This window comes from Desmodus rotundus, chromosome 10 (genome assembly GCF_022682495.2).
Source record: "Desmodus rotundus isolate HL8 chromosome 10, HLdesRot8A.1, whole genome shotgun sequence".
Classification (NCBI taxonomy): domain Eukaryota; kingdom Metazoa; phylum Chordata; class Mammalia; order Chiroptera; family Phyllostomidae; genus Desmodus; species Desmodus rotundus.
In genome coordinates this window covers 98,025,968-98,044,223 of record NC_071396.1, presented here as the reverse complement: position 1 = coordinate 98,044,223, position 18,256 = coordinate 98,025,968, and the positions used below count along the sequence as shown (strand labels likewise).

Sequence of the window (18,256 nt, the reverse complement as noted above, 5' to 3'; positions counted from 1 at the left end):
GTCATTATTATTATTGTTCGGAAAATTACCCAGTTTCAAAGTCAAGTGTGTGTAAGAATCACCTGGGAAGCATGCTAAAATGCTGTTTCCTAGTTTCTCCTAGTCTTGCCCAGGGGCCCTGATCAGGTGGGGTGAGGTGGAGCCTGGACATTTGCATTTTAAAAAGTGCACAAGTGATGCCCACACAAACCATGTTATGAGAAACAAAAATAAGAGTTATAGAAACATCCTCTATATTCTCAGAATACCCCTATGAGCGTAAAAGCACCACCCTTATTTTAGACAGGAAGAAACGAGCCTAGTGCAATTCAGTGTTGGGCTTGTTCTCCCATCCTTACAAAACGAGACAGCATTCTCCAAAATAAATTTTAACTTCAGACTAGTTTTAGACTCACAGAATCTGACTTACATTAAATTATGAAGATAGTACGAAAAGTTCCCATCTACCCCATACCAAGTTTCCCCAATTCCTAATAACCTATCAATATAGCACATGTGTGGAAATTAATGAGTTAATACTGATACACTGTTAGCAAAAGTCCATATTGTACTTAATTGCCTTAGTTTTTACCTATAGTTCTGTTTCTGTTCCAGGACCCCACACAGGAGGGCATTATTACACTTTGTCACTGTGTCCCCTGAGGCTCCTCTTGGCGCTGATACTGTCTCACACTATCCCTGTTTTTGATAACTTTGATGCTTTCGAGGAATTCTGGTAAGGTATTTTGTGGAATGTTTCTCGGTTGGTGCTGTCTGCTGTTTTTCTCATGATGAGACTGAGGTTATGACTTTGGGAAAGGAAGATCACAGAGATGAAGTGCCCCCTCATCACATAACACCAGGGTTACTTGCTATTAACATGATTTATCACCGTTGATGATGGCCTTGACCATCTGGCCAAGGGAGCATTTATCAGGTTTCTCCTCTTTAAAGTTACCTTCCCCCACGGTGCACACTGCACTCTTTGAAAGGAAGACACTAAGCACAGTCCACACTGAAAAGTGTGGGGGTTAGACTCCACCTCCTTGAAAGTAGATTATCCATATATATTAATTTACCCACATAAATTATTTTGAATTCTTCTACATGGGAGATGTGCCTACTCCCACTTGCTTACAGCAGTATGGATGCATGGATATTTGTTTTGTATGTTGGATTGTAATCCAAAATTACTTGATTTATTGTGTTGCTCAAATTGAGAGCTTTCAGTTAGTTCCTGTGTCCTTCTGACATACTCTGTTTTTCATGTTTTTAAAGAACTTCCTTACTTTCTGACACCATAAGATGCTCGGGGCTTATCTTACATATTTTGGGCCCAAGTCTTAGAATCAGCCATTCTTTCAAGGAACTTTTGTTCTGCTAATTAAAAAATGATATTAGAAATTACGATTTGGGTGTTAGATGTCTTTTTTTTGGAACATGCATTTTTGTTGAACAAAAAAGTGAAATATCTTTGCTTTATTTTTCCCTTTGTTTTTAGGAAGTGTCAAATATATACTAGTGAATAAATGAATTAAAAGTCAGAGATTTGGGTTTTCCTTCCACAGCTAGTAACCTCTGTGTGACCTTAAGCAAATGACAGACCACTTTAATGGTTTTAATTCATCTCGCAAAATATGTGAGATGAATTAGTTCTTCTGCCCAATTTTTAGAAGTACTGGGAAATGAATTTAAGTAATGGATATGAAAGCCACTAGGAAATAGAAAGTATCAACATAAAGCAACATTATCATTTATCAATGATTAATTATCATAATCTTATATGACGGTGTATTTGGGGAGACAGGAAAAAGAAAATGTTACTTAGGCTGAAAATTCTGGGTTGGGATACCTGCCCTTTGGCTGTAAACTATACAGAAAACTTCTGATGGGTGAGATAGTACCTTTTCATGCATTAGTAATAAAGGATTCCGGCAGCCTGAATCAAAGATTTTTACACATTTCGAAGCTGTGTGGAAAGGAAATAGGTGGAAATAGTAATTTTCAGCAGTGCAGGGGCCTCAATTCGCTTTCTCAGCTACTGGATCTCAGAGTTCAAAATGTGGTGCATGATGGCAACTGTCCTTTCCTGAGCAGTCTGTCCTTCTGGGACCTCCCTAAAATTATTAGGAAAAAGGCTTATAGACAAAAGCTCTTCATTGCAAAATTACATTATGTATGCTGCCAAGGTTACTGCTCAGGTGACCTTGTCGCCTCTCCCTCCCTTTTTCTCCTAGGCTATCACAAACCCACTTAGGAAGAGGCTGGTGAACAAAGGAGCCAGTCGCTGGTGATAAGAACTGGTACTGTGGTTACTGGGTGGCCAACCGTTAGAAGTGAAGTGTTCCCCAGCTTTCCTTCCTCCCGTCTTTCAGAGTCTGAACATGTAAAGAATGATGTCCACAATGGAATACACTCTTTTCCTCTCCAAACGCCTTGCCCACCTGACTCAGTCCTTCCTCATTTGTGAAGCCTCTCTGACAATGTTCTTCTCTTCTTCTTTTCTATCTGTACTCCTCACTCATTTGGTCCCTAATAATTTATTGTCTTGTTACTCTGCTTCTCTTTTTTCCCATTTAAACTGCCAAGATCTTATTTACACAAGCATTCCATTAACTCTATTCATACAGTGGAAGTTTGTGATATGTTTTTACATCCACCATAGGAGCCAACATATATGATAAACCAAGCAAGATCTCAATAAACATCTGTTGAATGAGTGAATAAAAACAGAAGTAGTTTTGTGCTTCCTCCCTGTGTACCAAGGACTGTGATAATCCTTTGGTGTAAACACTTCTTCTTTTTTTACATTAACCCATTTAGCAATGGTTTTCTCAGTTTTAGGGATGAGGAGCCTGAATCCTAAGAGGGTCATGGAGTTCACTCTTGGTATAGCCAAGGTGTAACCCCCTGAGTGCAGAAACGTTTCGTGGCACTCCTTCCTACACTTGTGATTTGGGGACTCAGTTCACTCTCCTGTTTCATCATCAGCACAAGGAGAGAGTCGTCTCAAACAACTGCCAAGGTCCTTTTTTGCTTGACTGACACACCAAAGCACACCAAGCACTGACCTTTTCATTCTGGGTACTTTTGTGAACTCACTGACTTGTCTTGGCTTCCAGTGCCTTCTACAAAAATAACGTTTTAATTCTTTGACTCATTCCAGTCCTCAGGAACAGCTCTTCTAAAAATTAAACAAAGTCTATCCCTGGGATTTTTATATAGGAAATAATTATTCACCTACTTTATCTTGCTGCATTTCCATATGTGAACGTTGAGAAGCGCCCCAGATGCATTAGGAACAGGGCTTAAAGAGGTAGAAAATTCTATAGAGTTCACAAATTCACATTTTAGTTTTTGTGGGATTTCCTTGATTTTGAATTTTTCATCAAATGTTTGGAATACTGCCAGTAAAAGTAATGATAGTGACATGTTAAGAAAAAAATCAAGCAAAAAAGAGAGGGAAAGAATAGAATAAACTTCTCTGTAGTTCAAAACTGAGTCCTCTGAAATTTAACACATCCTTAACTGAACTTTGTATGTCCTGGGTATACGAGCAACTTGAAATTCTGTGCAAATTGAGAATAATCATTATATGGAAATCAATTGAATGAGAGTATTATTGAATAATCAATACGCATCTAGCATTATAGTAGGCACAATGAAACATGTGACTTTTAGACGTGACTTTTTCAATAAATACATTACCTACCATCTCCAGAAGATATCCTGATATTGAAACTAAGCTGTTTCTGAGCTTTTTGGCCAGATAGTAGGAAAAAAGAAAACCGCCTTCAGTTTTGAACATCAAGTTTTACTTTAGCACAGTTTTAGAGGTAAGGACTCTGTGACTCAGATAATAGCCCAGGTTGTTTCTCAGCCTCCAAATGGCTACTCCACTTCTCTGGGTTGTTTAAACAGCCCTCTCTCAATAGGCCTTGCTGATGCCCCTAGTTATTCCTCCCTCTGACTAACAGCATGTTGTCTAAGATGCCACGACCCTGCCGCACATGCTTCAGGATTGTCCCTGCTGCCATCCCCGCCACATTACCTAACTGAAGGTGACCAGCCATTCTCCTGTACCCGGGCGATGCTACTGTTGACACTGGGCGTCCTCATTCCTGGCAAACCGCTCAGATCCCAGCCAACAGGAATGGTTGGGCGCCCTATAAAAGGTGCAGAAACAAGGGCCAGGGCAACGATGAAGCTCTATATTCTACTCTTATTCTTTTTATTTTTAATCCTCACCAGCAGATATGCTCATTGATCTTAGAAAGAAAGGAAGGGAGAGGGACAGAGAGAGAGAGAGAGAGAGAGAGAGAGAGAGAGAAACACTGATTACTTGCTTCCCATACCTGCCCTGACCAGGAATCAAACTGCAACCTTTTGGTGGTGTACGGGTACTCCTGTTCCTTTTCGTATGTCTGAGATTTTGCCCTTCCTTTTTTCCTTTAATTCTTTCTTAAAGCTTGATTAAATTATCCTTCCTAAGCTATAGGAAATAAAATGCTTTTTTCTCTCTGAGAGGCAGTTTCACCCCTGTATAAATAGAATTTTACTCTAGGGGGAAAAAAACCAGCAGCCTTACATAATCTTTCACAAAAGCCCCACTCATTTTCTTCTGGGACCAGAAAAGGGCCTACAGTTCACGAGCTAAGCAGGAACCTCTCTCCCCAGGAGGAACGCTTGAGATTTTCATTCAGATTGATGTGGCCTGCACAGCTGAGCTCCCGCATTTTCCCGTGTACAACCTGACTTGGAGCATGTCAGTTGACGCTATTCTCTCTGACAGGCTGGGCAGAGGAACAGCTTCAACACCTCGCAGTGAGCTTTCTGTCTATAAATCTTTACTCTTCTTCAAAAACCTCCATTATGCCCCTTCTTTCCAGCCACACACACTCAGGCAAATGAGAAATTGGTGTGTTTCATGCCCTGAAGAACATTCCCAATCAAAAGGTAAGGTTCAGCATGGGGTCCCCAGGGCACCTGTCAGGGTTTCACTTTGAATACTTGTATGATTTTAGCATCAGACCTGAGAGGCAGAGGAGGGAGGAGTGACAAGGACCCAGGGTCCTGTGGTCCTTTCAAGTGACTGTCTTTCTCCCCTGGGCCTGAGTATCTAAGAAGGAAAGGAGGCAGAGAAAGGGGAAAACATGGAATGAAAACCAGCGGGCCCTTTCAAACTGCTCCTCTTTTCTTGAGCATTGATGAGAAAATAAGAGAAAAGGCAGATGAAACACCCAAAAAGAATTTTCACAGCATTTTCAAGGGCCTTAAATCCCAAGGAAATGAAACATGTCATGGCCTCCAAGAAATACACTAAACCACAAAAAGGGAGACTCTTTGATGTTGGCATAGTTTGCCACGACAAGACCAGCTCCTGAGGCCAACGCACTCCAGAAAGGCTGCAAGCAAAGACTAGACTAGTATGGAAAAAACATTTCCCCATTAACTAGATTTTTACAAAGAAACAGAAACAGGGTCACTTTCCTCAGTGGGTTTTCAGTCTCCTAGGTCAATGTTTCTCAGCCGTCTGGGATTCTAATCCAGTATGTCTGGGTGTGTGCTATGAGTCTGCATTTCTAAAAAACTTCCAAGTGATTCAAAAACTGCCAGTCCATGGACCCACAGATACAGGTTCCCAAACTTGGCTGAACATTGGAGGTTTAAAAACTACTTGTGCTGGGATGCATCTAAGAGATTCTAAGTTAATTCATATGAAGTAGGGTTAGTCATTCATACACAATCAAGAGGACTGCCCCGCTTCCAGAAAGAAGACCCTCAGGGCAAATTACACCCAGCTCTACACATTGACCACCAAAGTGCTTGCTTCTACGTGTTCATGCTGAGGGGATGCCCGAATGGGTCTGTAGGAAATGGATGTGGTTAACCAGAGAGAAGTTAATGGGAGAGGTCAGTTTGGATGAGGAATCCACAGGAGTTGTGTTCCATGGTGCCAAGTTTGATCAGTATTGCACTGTGTCAGGTCTAACTTAGCTGAACCTGTTAGCTTCCAAATCTAGCAAAGGCATGGACCTTGACCTTCCTAACCATGACCAACTAAACAAAGCATGTGCTTGATTCCAAAATTGCTGCTGGAGTCTATCTTATTTATATCTAAGCCTTTAAAATCATCAACTACAACAGTAAAATAGAGGAGGGTCCTAGAGTGGCCTGACTGTGTCTGTGAAATTTTCTATTTGTGAAGACTATCTCAGTATAATAAACCTAGCCCCTATGAAGATAACACTGAAAACAGTTAGCATTTCGGAAGCATTTATTAGATGCTAGGCAATGGAAGAGATATTTTATATCTCTAACTGTTGGGGTGAGTTTATCTTCAAGTTAGAAACAACAGAGGTTATTTCGTCTCTATCCTATAGATGAGTAAGTCAAAGTCAAGGCAACCAGCTGGCAGGCTTTTCTCCCTAGGCTGTGCCACCTGTCTTATCATGACCAAAGACCACAGGACTATGCACCGGCTCCCTGGTGACTTACAGTGGTAGAGGAAAAGTTGCAAGCTCAATGACTTCTAAATGAGCCGTCACTTAAATCTAAGAGAACATTCATCCATATTTTTAAGAAACAGTAATAGAGAGAAAGTGTATAGGAAAGAAGCGTGTTGAGAAAGCAACCTGAAAATTTTTTAAACCTTATGTTCATTTTTTTCTTTTTAATCACCAAGAGTGATCAGGCACACATTTCAAAGGAGGCCATGAGAAAAAGAAAAATCCCATGCCAAACTTACTTCTGTAAAAAAAGTGAAAGCCCTATTTCCTCTGCTCAGCGATAGCTTCCAAAGAAGTAGCCTGAACACATGCTTATTAATAACCATTTGCATTTGTCTCACTCTTTATACTGTTCAAAGCCCCTTCGCCTGGGTTATATTTGTTGTATCTGCAACAACCCCATGAGGTACTTCTAGACAGGATATCTTCTAGCAGGACAGACAGGTTCATAAATTCGCATCTGCTAGTTAATAAGAAAATCAGGGCAAGGACTGCCTATAAAATTTGCTTAAATTTTTTAATGATTCTGCTGAGATTGGAAAAAGGTCTTTGTCTTGAACTCACTTCATTTCATTCCAACAATATTTACAGTAGTCCCCCTTATCTCCAGGGGATACATTCCGAGACCCCTAGTGGACACCTGAAACCATGGAGAGCATCAGGTCCTATGTGTGCCATGTTTTTCCCCATACATGCACTCCTTTTCCATTAAGGGAAGCACTTTACAGCTTTTCTTTGGCATGTCTAAATCGCTAGCATCACTACTGTTGTTCTTTGGGGGCGTTACTAAGTAAAATAGGGGTAACGTGAACGCAAGCACTATGATACCAGGACAGTCAATCTGATAACCAAGACAGCTACTAAAGTAGTGACTAAGGGACAGGGAGCATCTACAGCATGGAGACCTGGGCAAAGCAAAGAGTCACATCCCCAGTGGGACTGAGCAGGACAGGACAGGATTTCATCACGACACTGAGAATGGCGTGCAATTTTAAATTTAGGAATTGTTCATTTCTGGAATTTTCCGTTTAATATTTCTGGACCACAGTGGGCAGCAGCTAACTGGAACCATGGAAAGGAAACAGCAGATAATGGGAGGACCTCTGTACTGAGGACAAGTAGCTACTGTCTTCAAAGGAGGATCCCAAGGTCTTCTCAGGCCTCATCTGAGCTGTCACCATGCTTAGTCCTCCGAGCTCCGTGTACACTGATCCTCTCTGAACACACTTGGCTTCCTCCCACTCCAGGGCCTCGGCACTCACTTTTCTTACCTAGCGTTCTCTTCCTGACCCTCCCAAGCAACCCCTCTTTAATTACCTGGTTCTTCAGGTGCCATCACCACTTTCTCAGGGAAGCCTTCTCTCCTCTGTTGAGTTATTTTCCTATGACACATTCCTGTGTTCAAACCCTACTGCATTGGAAATTATGTTTTTATTAATATATTCATTGATTAGCATTTCCATCCCACTAGGCTCAAAGCTCCATCATCAGCTGAGCACAGGGTCATGGAAGGCTGGGGGTGTATTTATAGCAACAGGCTGCAAAATCTGCCAAGGAAAACACTGATACCCTCATTCTGACCATTCCCATAGCTTGGTTTAAACATAACTGACAACTTTTTACACTCCCTTCCTGTTGTTTTTGTTTTATTTGCTTTTGGCCAATCTAAGGATATAAGGATGAATGAATTGGCTCTGCCAGCCCATCTGGCTAACATTAATATATTAATAACATGATGCATAAACATTGTGGTTGATGTTTTTCAGAGTCAGCCCCACTTTGCATGCGCTTCTTTTCGTGTAGTGAGGACTTCGTTCTGCCCCGTATCCTCTTCGGCTGTGTCTGTGCCTGTCACCCTAACTTGCTGATAAACCCTTGGAGAACAGAAGCAAATTTAGGCCTTTCATTTAATTCTTTGTAACCCACAGCAAATATTCAGTATCTATTATCTTGAATCAAATTATTGATCTTACTTGATCCTTATAATACCTCAATGATTTTATTAGGCATTTTGAGTCCCACCTAAAAAATGAGAATGCGAATTTTAAGAAAGGCAAAATGGGTACCCATTACAAATGCCTGTATAAGCTAAAGATAATGCTAAATCTATATTTTCTATATATGACTTGGAGGAGCTCACTGAGAAGAGCACATTAAATTTGAGGCCCTTGATCACCAGAAAGATGTACACAAACTAGAGGGAGATCAAGTAGGACATAAACATGACTAAGCTTCTAGAGGAGTATGAGGAAAGAATAAATCAACTATATAGTTATAATCTGGTTAAATAAAGACTGAGGTGTGGGGGTTGGGGGCGGAGCAGAATGACTTATAGCTGAATTACCTAACACAGCTCAGCAAAGAAAGAGTGTCAATGAGGAAGGAAAATGAGAACCAAGAGTTGGGTGGCAGGAGCAACGGGATGAATATTTAGAGCAGGGCTGTCTAAGGCGAATTGTAAAATAAATTTTTAACAGCAAGAACTGATATGCTGCTGCAAAGTCTCCCCAGGGAAACAGTGAACAAACCATCCCTGGAGACGTCTCAAACCAGAGAGAGAAAAGAACTAGAAATTGTCCTGCAGGGAACAGCCCTGCCCAGACATTAGACATGAAAGGGAAAGCTCTGCAGATTTTCTCTCTAATTTATATTCTTCGGGGATCCCGTGAGGCTGAGGAAAGATGTGGAACAATGCACTGAGGGCTCTGGGTGCAGGTGGTCTGCTTAGATGCTTCAGCCTTGGCTCGCATCTCTGAGTCGGCACAGAGGGGACACGCCAGAGCAGCCACTGCTAGCACATCTGATGCTGTATTTCATCCAGGGCCCTTCCTTAGCCCGTCACGTAGGAACAGGTGAAACAACGATGAACCCAAACAGAAGCTGGGAGGTGTGCCTGTGCACACATGCAAGCATGGTTGTTTGTGCAAAACCCATGGTCACACACATGCCATGATCCTGGACCGATGCGGTTTATCATGTGGAAAACATAACCAAGTTCAAAAGGTCAGATTAGGATTTTTAACTCAAATTTAGCATCTACCATTATAATTCTGTGGTGCAGCCATCTTGTAGTACCATGATATTCGTGGGGGGGGGGGGGTTACTGTTCCTTACATTAAGCCTGGCACCTCAGCATCTTTCTTCTCTGGAAGGAGTATGTTACAAAGACATAATACACAAGTAAGGCAGGGTTCTGAGAAGGGAAGGGTTACTCTCAGTAGTCAATAAACTTACAGTAGCTAAGGGTCTCTTTTCCAGTTTAAAATACATGTACATTCTGAAAAGATGCTTAAGGAAAGTCTGGCTAAACTAAGTGTGACACAGTAGCGGGCTACAGCTTTCTAAAATTTAGGCTACTGAAAACATCTATTCCTAAAACCAAAAGGCTGCTTAGGTGGTGGGGGGCAGGGAGACAGAATATCTACTCATAATATTGATGCCTCAAAGCCAGTGGCTACTTAGTTGGAGAAAAAGAATCATAGAATTAGTTTGCTGAAATCACAAATGGACAATAAATGTATGGGGGGAAATCTTCAACCTTATTAGCAATCAGGGAAAAATTAAAACCATAGTGAGATGTTAATTCATATTCACCAGATGAGGACAACTTAAATATATGACAATACCAAGTGATTGGGGGGGACACAGAACAAAGGGGACTTTTCTGTGCTCCTGGAAGGAGTTTTTGTCACTGCTTCCTAAAACTAAAGATACCCTTTCTATGCCTCAGCAACTCTACTCCAGAGATGCACCCTAGACATGGTGGTGAGTTTGTTCTGGGGGACAATTCAAGAATGTTTATAGCAGCACTACTGGCAATAGCAAGATACTGAGGCCCCAGTGTTCCATAAATGGTTGGTTGGATAAAATATAACTAACTAATATTGTGGAATATTACACAGCAGAGAAAGTGACCGAAATACAGCAATATGCATCCTCATAGATATATCTCAACTATTTAATGTTGAAAAATACTAATTAGAGAAAGAAAATTTTTATAATGATCACGTACAGGCAAAACAAAATACTATGTTAATGATGAACACATGTGTGGCAAAACTATTAAAAAGCAAGGGACTACTAAATAACACAAATTTAAAAAGTTGCTAAAGGGTACTTGGATATTTGTTTCATTATAACTGTTGTTATTGTGATCATTGATGTTATTATTTTTAATTATAAAAACTATATGTATAGCATTTAGTTCATAATTTAAATAAATCATATAATGTTGAAATTAGTACAATAACTACAAGCTATCTAGTCCACATCCTCATTTAACAAAGAAATATATGTTGTACAATAAAAAAAATGGTATACAAAGTAGTATCAGATTTCAGAAATGCTACAAACCCATTACTTAAAACCAATTAGGTTTTTTTTCCTCTTGTGAGGGATGTAGGTCCTGATTTAGAATCTCTTCTTTTACTTTAGACACAGTCCTAGTTTCCTAGTTCTTAGCAAATCAAAACTAGAAAAGAGAAGGACTACTTTGTAAGTCTTACAACAGTGAGAAATTCAAGCTGCACGTAAGCAAGTACATAACATGCATTTTATAAATCAGGAACAAAAATCAAAAATCTTAAGAAAACCAAAGTAGCAGCCCATGGCAATATAATGGAAAAATAAACAGCCCGTATTGATGTAATAGTTTCAGAAACCATCCCTATAATATTAGATAATACAAGGACTGAGCCACAGATATGCCTTTGATCTATTAAGGGCCAATTAGCTTATGTTTTTGTAATTGAAAGGCAGCTAAGTGAGTGGATAAACATTTTTATTAAAGACTATGACAATTTATTAAAGTGTAAAAATGTTGCTGTTTAAGATGAAACTTTAGTTACTAAAAAAATTGACTTGAGTAACCGTTTAACTCCTTTTTCTCTTATACAACTGTAAAAGCATATTTAAGAACATTTTAGATACCAGAATAATGTTGTATTGATAAAGTGTCTCATCAGATCACAATATGACAGTAATGAGTCAGTGTTCTCACTAGATCTCATCATAAAGATTCATCATTACAGATTCATGGAATAAGTTTGCCCTAAATACTCTCAAGAGTAGACTTCTGGCAAGAACCCACCTTTAAAGGATGAGCCAAGTCCAAGGGTGAAGTCCCTGTCCCCGTGTTAGGTCCCATCATAATAATCGCAAGTGGTAGAAAGGGCCTCATCCCTTGCAACTGAGAAATGACTGAGCAAGCTAGAAGTCACAGAATTCAAATGTGCAAAGTTAAACTACAGCACATCATGAAATAAGAAGTAGGTTATGGGAACTGGGCTCACAAAACTGAGCAGACAAGAGAAACTTTCCCACCCTAGGTCATTACATAACAACAGACTTTTTAAAATACGATCAATAAACACGGAGTGGTGTGTGTATTTTCAGGTTGAACTCTGCACCAACCCACCTGCCTAAGAAAAGAGAGCTGTGAATAATATAGCTGTTTGGAACTATTTACAAAAACAGCATGTACTAATACCACCATTGGAAAATTGCTGTCAATAGAAAGGAGAAATGTTTAATTGTACACATTATTATGTATTTTTTTAAACCATACCATTGAACAGAGTTCAAGCATTTCTAACCACCAAGGAAAACATATTTATTTAATAGTTGACTTAAAGGGGCCTGTTTGGTTTCTTCTTTTAAAGCTCAGGCTAGAATTTGTCAAAGCAGTTTAGAGCACCAGGGTAATTTCATCATCAACCAGCCATCCTGTATTTCCACATTAGCGCGGTGCTCAATCAGAGAAATATAAGGAATCGACTCTCTAGTGTGGCAGGAAGCAAAGGTGTGATACTAAACCGTGCTATAATTTACCTGGATGCTGCAACTTATAAAGCTGTATAATGATATGCATTTTAGTTTTTGCTATTGCCCACATGTGATTTTTTTTCTTGTACATGTTTTTAATTGGCCTACAGGAAAAAGAAGTCGGATGTTCTACCATTCTTATTGACTAGTTTAACATTTGCTTTACTTGAGGACTCGATTTGAGGAAAAATATCTTAAATGCTTTGAGTCAGTGCCATGCTACTGATATTGTAATACCACTAAGAAATGCTTTGATCTCTGAAAGTGGTAACTTGAAGAAAATCAAAGTTCCAACCTGGACACACTCTCTTGAAAAACTTGTCTGCCTGGGTTGGTACCACCTGCTATCTCACCTCTACTGTTCCCTTTCTCTTCAAATGCTCCTGAGCTCTTGACCTTCAGCACTGGCGGAGGGCTCACTAGTTAGGGTCTCCTACACCAAGAGAAGTATTTGGCTGTTTCTAGAGTACAGCTTAACTATCCACTAGAAGAAGCGCTCATGCAAATTTGAACATTTGTCTTTAAGGCAAAGTTCTGCGAGCTTACAAAGCATCATACAGCACATTAAACACTGGGCCTATGGATCAGAGCCTTGGAGCCACGGTGAGAAGGGCTTTCCTGGGCTGCAGCAAAGGAGGCAGCACTCATTCCACCGAGTTTAGAGATGAGCACTGCGACTCTGCAGAGACAGGCTGGAGAGGCGGTCACTAGCAGCCTGCAGAACAGTTCACTGGGCATTGTGCTGACTTTAAGTCACCGCGTTTCAATCCAGAGTGGCTAAGATCCCAGGCTAGGGTTCACAAACATGAGTAACTGCCATGACAACTCATGAAGCTCTCCAACCCTCCTCTGCATCATCGTAATGAACAAAAACACTTTTTAAAGAAGAGACAACCCCATGTTTATACTTTATAAATTGTAAATGTGCATAGTGTTTATCACTTTTCTTTAAGGATTACTTTAGTATGTTTCCAGAACCAACTGACTTTTTATCTTTAGTTAATTAATCAAGTAATCCTCAGTGGGTTTATGTCATTATTCTTCTTACTCAGGCAAAAGAAGTCTTCCCCAAATTTACATAATACAGTTCATCTAAGAGATTATCATCTTAGGTAGATCAATCCATCAAAAATTTGTCATTGGAGCTGGTAGCTCTGTAACAGATACCAAAACCAAGCAGTGTATTCCTAACACGGTACAAGGTTCTGAGAGCATACGGTCTCTTCGCTGGTGGGAAGGTCTATTGCCAGCCAAGAGGAGCTCCCTCACTAGTGAAATCCTGATGGTTTCCAAAGTCTCGGTGTAATTAGCACTATCGTAATTCACCCCCAAATCATAGATTTGGGGAGGTGGCATCCAGAGCGGAAAACCTCTCTACCCAGTGTATGTATGATTGTGTTTCCATTTAAGAAAATGCCAGAAACAACTGCATTCTTTTCTCATAAACTTATCCTGCCTGGTAGAAGCGTGAGGAAGAAGTTTCACCTGTGAAGTTTAGGATGGCAGATTTTCCAAACAAACAGTAGGAAAGTTTGCTTGAAAATGTAACGTTAGGGCTCAGGCTTCCATGGGAAGAAAAGTTCTGTTCAGAAACGTCAGGACTGTCCGCAAACATGCAGCACCACCTAAAGATAAGTGTTCGGTGGGGAAGTCAAGACTTCAATCAGGGCTCGTTTCCCAGGGAGGGAGCGAGTACCAAATGACTCCACTGTGTGCAGTGGAAAAACTCCAGGAGCAAATCACACACATTTGAAGACTCTCGGGCGACTGGATGAATGAAAGAAGAGACAGAAGCCAGGCAGGAGGATGTATTTCCTCTCATAAAATGTGTTTTTGAGAATAACTAGAGTGCTGGGATTCCCTATCATTACTAGGGATCCCTTTCCTCTCCAGAAACAAGTAGAAGTACTCTCTTCTACCCGAAAATCACCTCCCCAATCTCTAGTCAAGCTTCCCATTGGCTGAGAAAACCATCCTATAGTCTGCAAATACCCTGTGTCCTAGGAGAGACTTCTCGCAGGGCTTCACTCAGGAATTTAGAACAGATTAAAGCTCTTCCTCTTCAATGAAAACAATAAAGAAGTTTGCTGAGAGGTCAACTTGCCACAGAATAAATGCAAGTCATACGTGCTGAGAAGTTATAAATCTCTCCCCAGAAAAATTGCCTAACAGCGGCTCAAGCCAGCCCAGCTTTTAAGAGCATTAAAGCAAATGCACTAAGCCTAATATAGTCACATATAACACATGTGGTGACTGTTTCACATGCTTCATAACTCAGAGGGCAACTGCTGCTGTGTGGGAAATGGATGCTGTGACAGGTCGCTGGTGATTTACACTGCAGTACTCCAAGAGGAGTGGACAGCCAGGCTGCCCAGGAGCACCCCCCCCCATGCTCCACTCTACTGCTGACCCAGATGGGACATCTGATCTGGCTTGGTTGGGGGGAGGGTGGAAGAAGGGCTTAGGGAAGGCTGCGAGCCTCATTTCACCAGACTATATAAACTCTCATAGCTTTTCTTTTTAACAGAATGTAATCCAAACGCACATATGGATAAATCAATTAACATGTATATCTGCTATTTCATTCATTAGCATCTCACATCTAAAATTTTCACCTCATCTGAGGTCCTGGGACTCTACTTAGTGCCTCTGCTTGGTGCTCAAGGCAAATACATAAGAACATGACATCTTACAAAGGCAAGCTAAAAAGCCACCATCCACCTCCTCCTCCAGCATCAGGTCCTCGTCCTCTGCTGACACTGTTCAGGGATGCCATCTGCGAGGGCATAACAACTTCATAACAATCTACAGCAGTTTCAGACTTGATCTGGGAAGTGTGAGAATACCCAATGTGACTGCTAGTCTTCATATCCTTTGTCACCCATCAACCAAGTCTGTAAAACATCTTGCTGAATGGGAACTGCACTGCCCGTAGATACTTGGCCTTATTAAGGGCACCTCCTACTGGTCCTTTCATAGAGGGAACTCTACTTTCTTCAGCATCAGTTCCCTGGCATGTACCTTAAGAAGGGAAATAGTAAGAAAACAAGGAGAAACAGATCAGTGAGCAAAGGCCTAGAGTGATGTGAATTAACAATATCTCAAAACTGCACTATTTGTTTTCCCAGGACCTGTGCAAACTACACCACGATTCATTTACAAACAACAGAAAGACATTTAAAAGTATAGACAAGCTTAAAGATTTGTATCCACAAACCTATCCACAGGCACATCCCTTAGGTAGGTATAGTTCTGTCTTCCTTTTCAAACAGACATGTTTGTTGCAGAAGAAATTAAAGCAGTTATAGTAACTCTTTAGACAAGAAACTTAAGTGAGAAGAAGGATATTTAATTAATGTAGATATTAGTAAAACATACATAAATCTGTCTCCATTTGTTTAATTTCACTAGACAAAGTCACTTGGGAAATGGCGTTAAAATATTTTAGTGTAATTGATAAAACGTCGTTGTCCATTCTTGCACACCTTGCCTAACGCAATATTTTCAGCTAACTCATTTCAGGCCCTGCGGGCAGACTTTCCACCAAGAGAGAAATACCCCCTCTGAACTTCCCCTCTCTTCCCCAGGAGACCCCTCCTGGGCGGTCTCCCAAGCTGCCAAGAAAGCGCGAGGCAATCTTAGGTGCAGAAGGAGGGTCTTTTTCGCTGCAGTGTCAGTGTCTGCTGGTATTAAGGAGGGAACTTTAAAAAGACACCTATTCATTACTTCAGGGATGACCCCCGCCCACCTTCGGCAGGAGTAATTGGGGAGGACAAAGCTCCGGGAGAGTGGAGCCCAGGAGGAGGGGACCAGGGAGAGGGAGGGAGCGCGGCAGGCTGCTGAGAGCTCGGATTCAGTACACGCGCACCACAGGGGCGCGCGCTCGCGTGCGCGTGCTCTGGCACTGTCTTATCAAACGAAGGTGAGGAGTAAGGGTAGGTATGGATGCTCAGATTCCTGCTTGTGCGTGGCCGCACTAGGATGTGGGGAGCCTCCAGCTGGCCCCGAGGTTGTCTAAATCCTTAGCTACCAGCAGAGGCTCATTCTCTGTTCGCATTCGGAGCCTTGGGCCATGCAGCATTTAGCAGAACAAGAAGCAGGAGCTTCAGGCTCAGCGGCAGCTGGGTGCTTGGCTGTGAATTACCTTCCATCCCCTGTTAATTTCCTAGGCGCAGGTTGGAGCGCCTCTACTCCAAATGAGCCTGGCCCCTGCCAGCGGCTCATTTTCGTTTGAATTTGGGAAAAGGTAGTTTCCGAAGGGATTTGAATTTTCAGCCGGCTCTTCCCCACTCTCTCCCTGCCAGGCCACCCACTGTACCCCAGAGCCCATCTACACTTGTGGTGAGGCCCAGCAAAACGAGTGGACATAAAAATGAGATGTTTTGCTCTTTTAAAAATTCTTTTTGGCTGTTGAAGCCCCCAGCTCCGCATTCGGAGACTGCAGCAGCCCCGAGCATACCCCAGATCCCTCTTTCTCCTACAACCCAATCCACCCCCCAAACAATTTTGCCATTTTTAATTAGAAACGGCACTTGCCAAGCGCCAGAGCCAAGAGGCTGGTTGCCCGGCATATCAATCATTTGGAGTTTGGAAGTGTCCTGGAGATAGCAGGAGACTAAGCTTGGGGACGGAATCCACCGTTAAAAAAATAAAGCACTCCTCCTTCCTCCTGACAACTCTGCGCCTCTTTTCTTTTCGGCACCGCTGTCCTCTCCTCCGAAGTACCAACACACAGTAGCTGTCCCTTCCCGATTCACAATCACCAAACGGAGGCGCGTACAATCCCAGACAAACGACTCAGCCCCACCACCTACATTCTGAACAGACTTCCTCAAAGACCCCTCGATGATCTCCTCTGCTGGGCCCCGGTTCCCCAATTCCCCTATTCCGTAGGTATCCAAGGCTTTAAGAATGCAACCCAGTTCCTTTCAACGACATCCCCGTCACCTGCTTCCTGCCTGCCCCAGCCCGCCAGCTCTCCAAATCAAGGCAAATATTTGCCAAAGCACAGACTGGGGAGCACCAGATTTAAAAACAGCGAAGGGGCAACCCTCTCCCCAGCCGCCAACATCCTCCGCCCCCAAGAGAAACAAAAGTCTTCCCGTCTTTTATCATCGGTGAGGAAATGGGGCGCAGAGCAAGCGCCGAACATCTCGCTCTTTCTCCTTCTAGCCCAATTCTACTACTGGTCAAATGAAATGAGAAGGAAAAGGAAAAGGGGTCGTAGGAGGGGAGGGTGGGGGGAGTGCCACGAGAAGAAAGGAAAGAACCGCTTACCGGTGACTTGAAGATGTGCGCTGAGCAGGATAGCTCCGAAGAGTACAAAAGCCAGCTTGGGTACCCAAACACATCCAAGACTATTCTCCATATTTCAACCAACACCTTCGGGGTCGGGGGTCCTGGGCAGCGGCGGCTCTCACACACATGCACTCACACACCCATGCATACATGCACACACTCCCGCCGAGCCCCTTCGGCTTCCTCCTCCTCCTCCTCGTCCTCTTCCTCCACCTCTTTCCCCACCTCCCTTGCGCCTCTTCTGACTCCGAAGCCCTTTTCCTCGTCCACTGACAGAATCAACAGCAAAAGCAGGCAGCAAAAAGTTCCATTCGGTCCAAGAGATCCCGAGACCCGCAAAACCTTTGAAAACTAACTCAAGGAAACAGAGGGAGCAAGAGGAGGGAAGACGGCTCCCCGCGGGGCTGGCGAGTCATCAATAAACAATATCCAGGGGCGACAAGAGGAGACGGAAAGCAATCCTGTGGCTGGGCTATGCATTAAAAGGTGGCGGCTGGTACCCTATCCTCAGCTGTGGAAAGTTGAAGAGAAAAATCCGCTCCAGAGCTGGGGATGCTGTTCGTTTTTCCTCCAAGAGCCAAGGGGGCCGAGGGAGGAGAGACGAGGGCTGCGGGGTGAAGCGCTCTCACTTGTTACTGGGGTGTCCG

The 18,256-nt window shown here is 42.4% G+C and overlaps 1 protein-coding gene across 2 annotated transcripts in view; it reads right to left on the bottom strand.

The window, feature by feature from the left end:
- The window catches only part of DCC (DCC netrin 1 receptor), a 995,961-nt gene extending 978,282 nt beyond the window's left edge, over window positions 1–17,679 (bottom strand). For both annotated transcript variants that reach the window (XM_024580416.3, XM_045188039.2), the window contains exon 1: window positions 17,589–17,679. In XM_024580416.3, coding sequence (XP_024436184.2) covers window positions 17,589–17,679 — 91 coding nt within the window. The remainder of the gene's footprint in view (window positions 1–17,588) is intronic.
- Window positions 17,680–18,256: the final 577 nt, after the last annotated feature.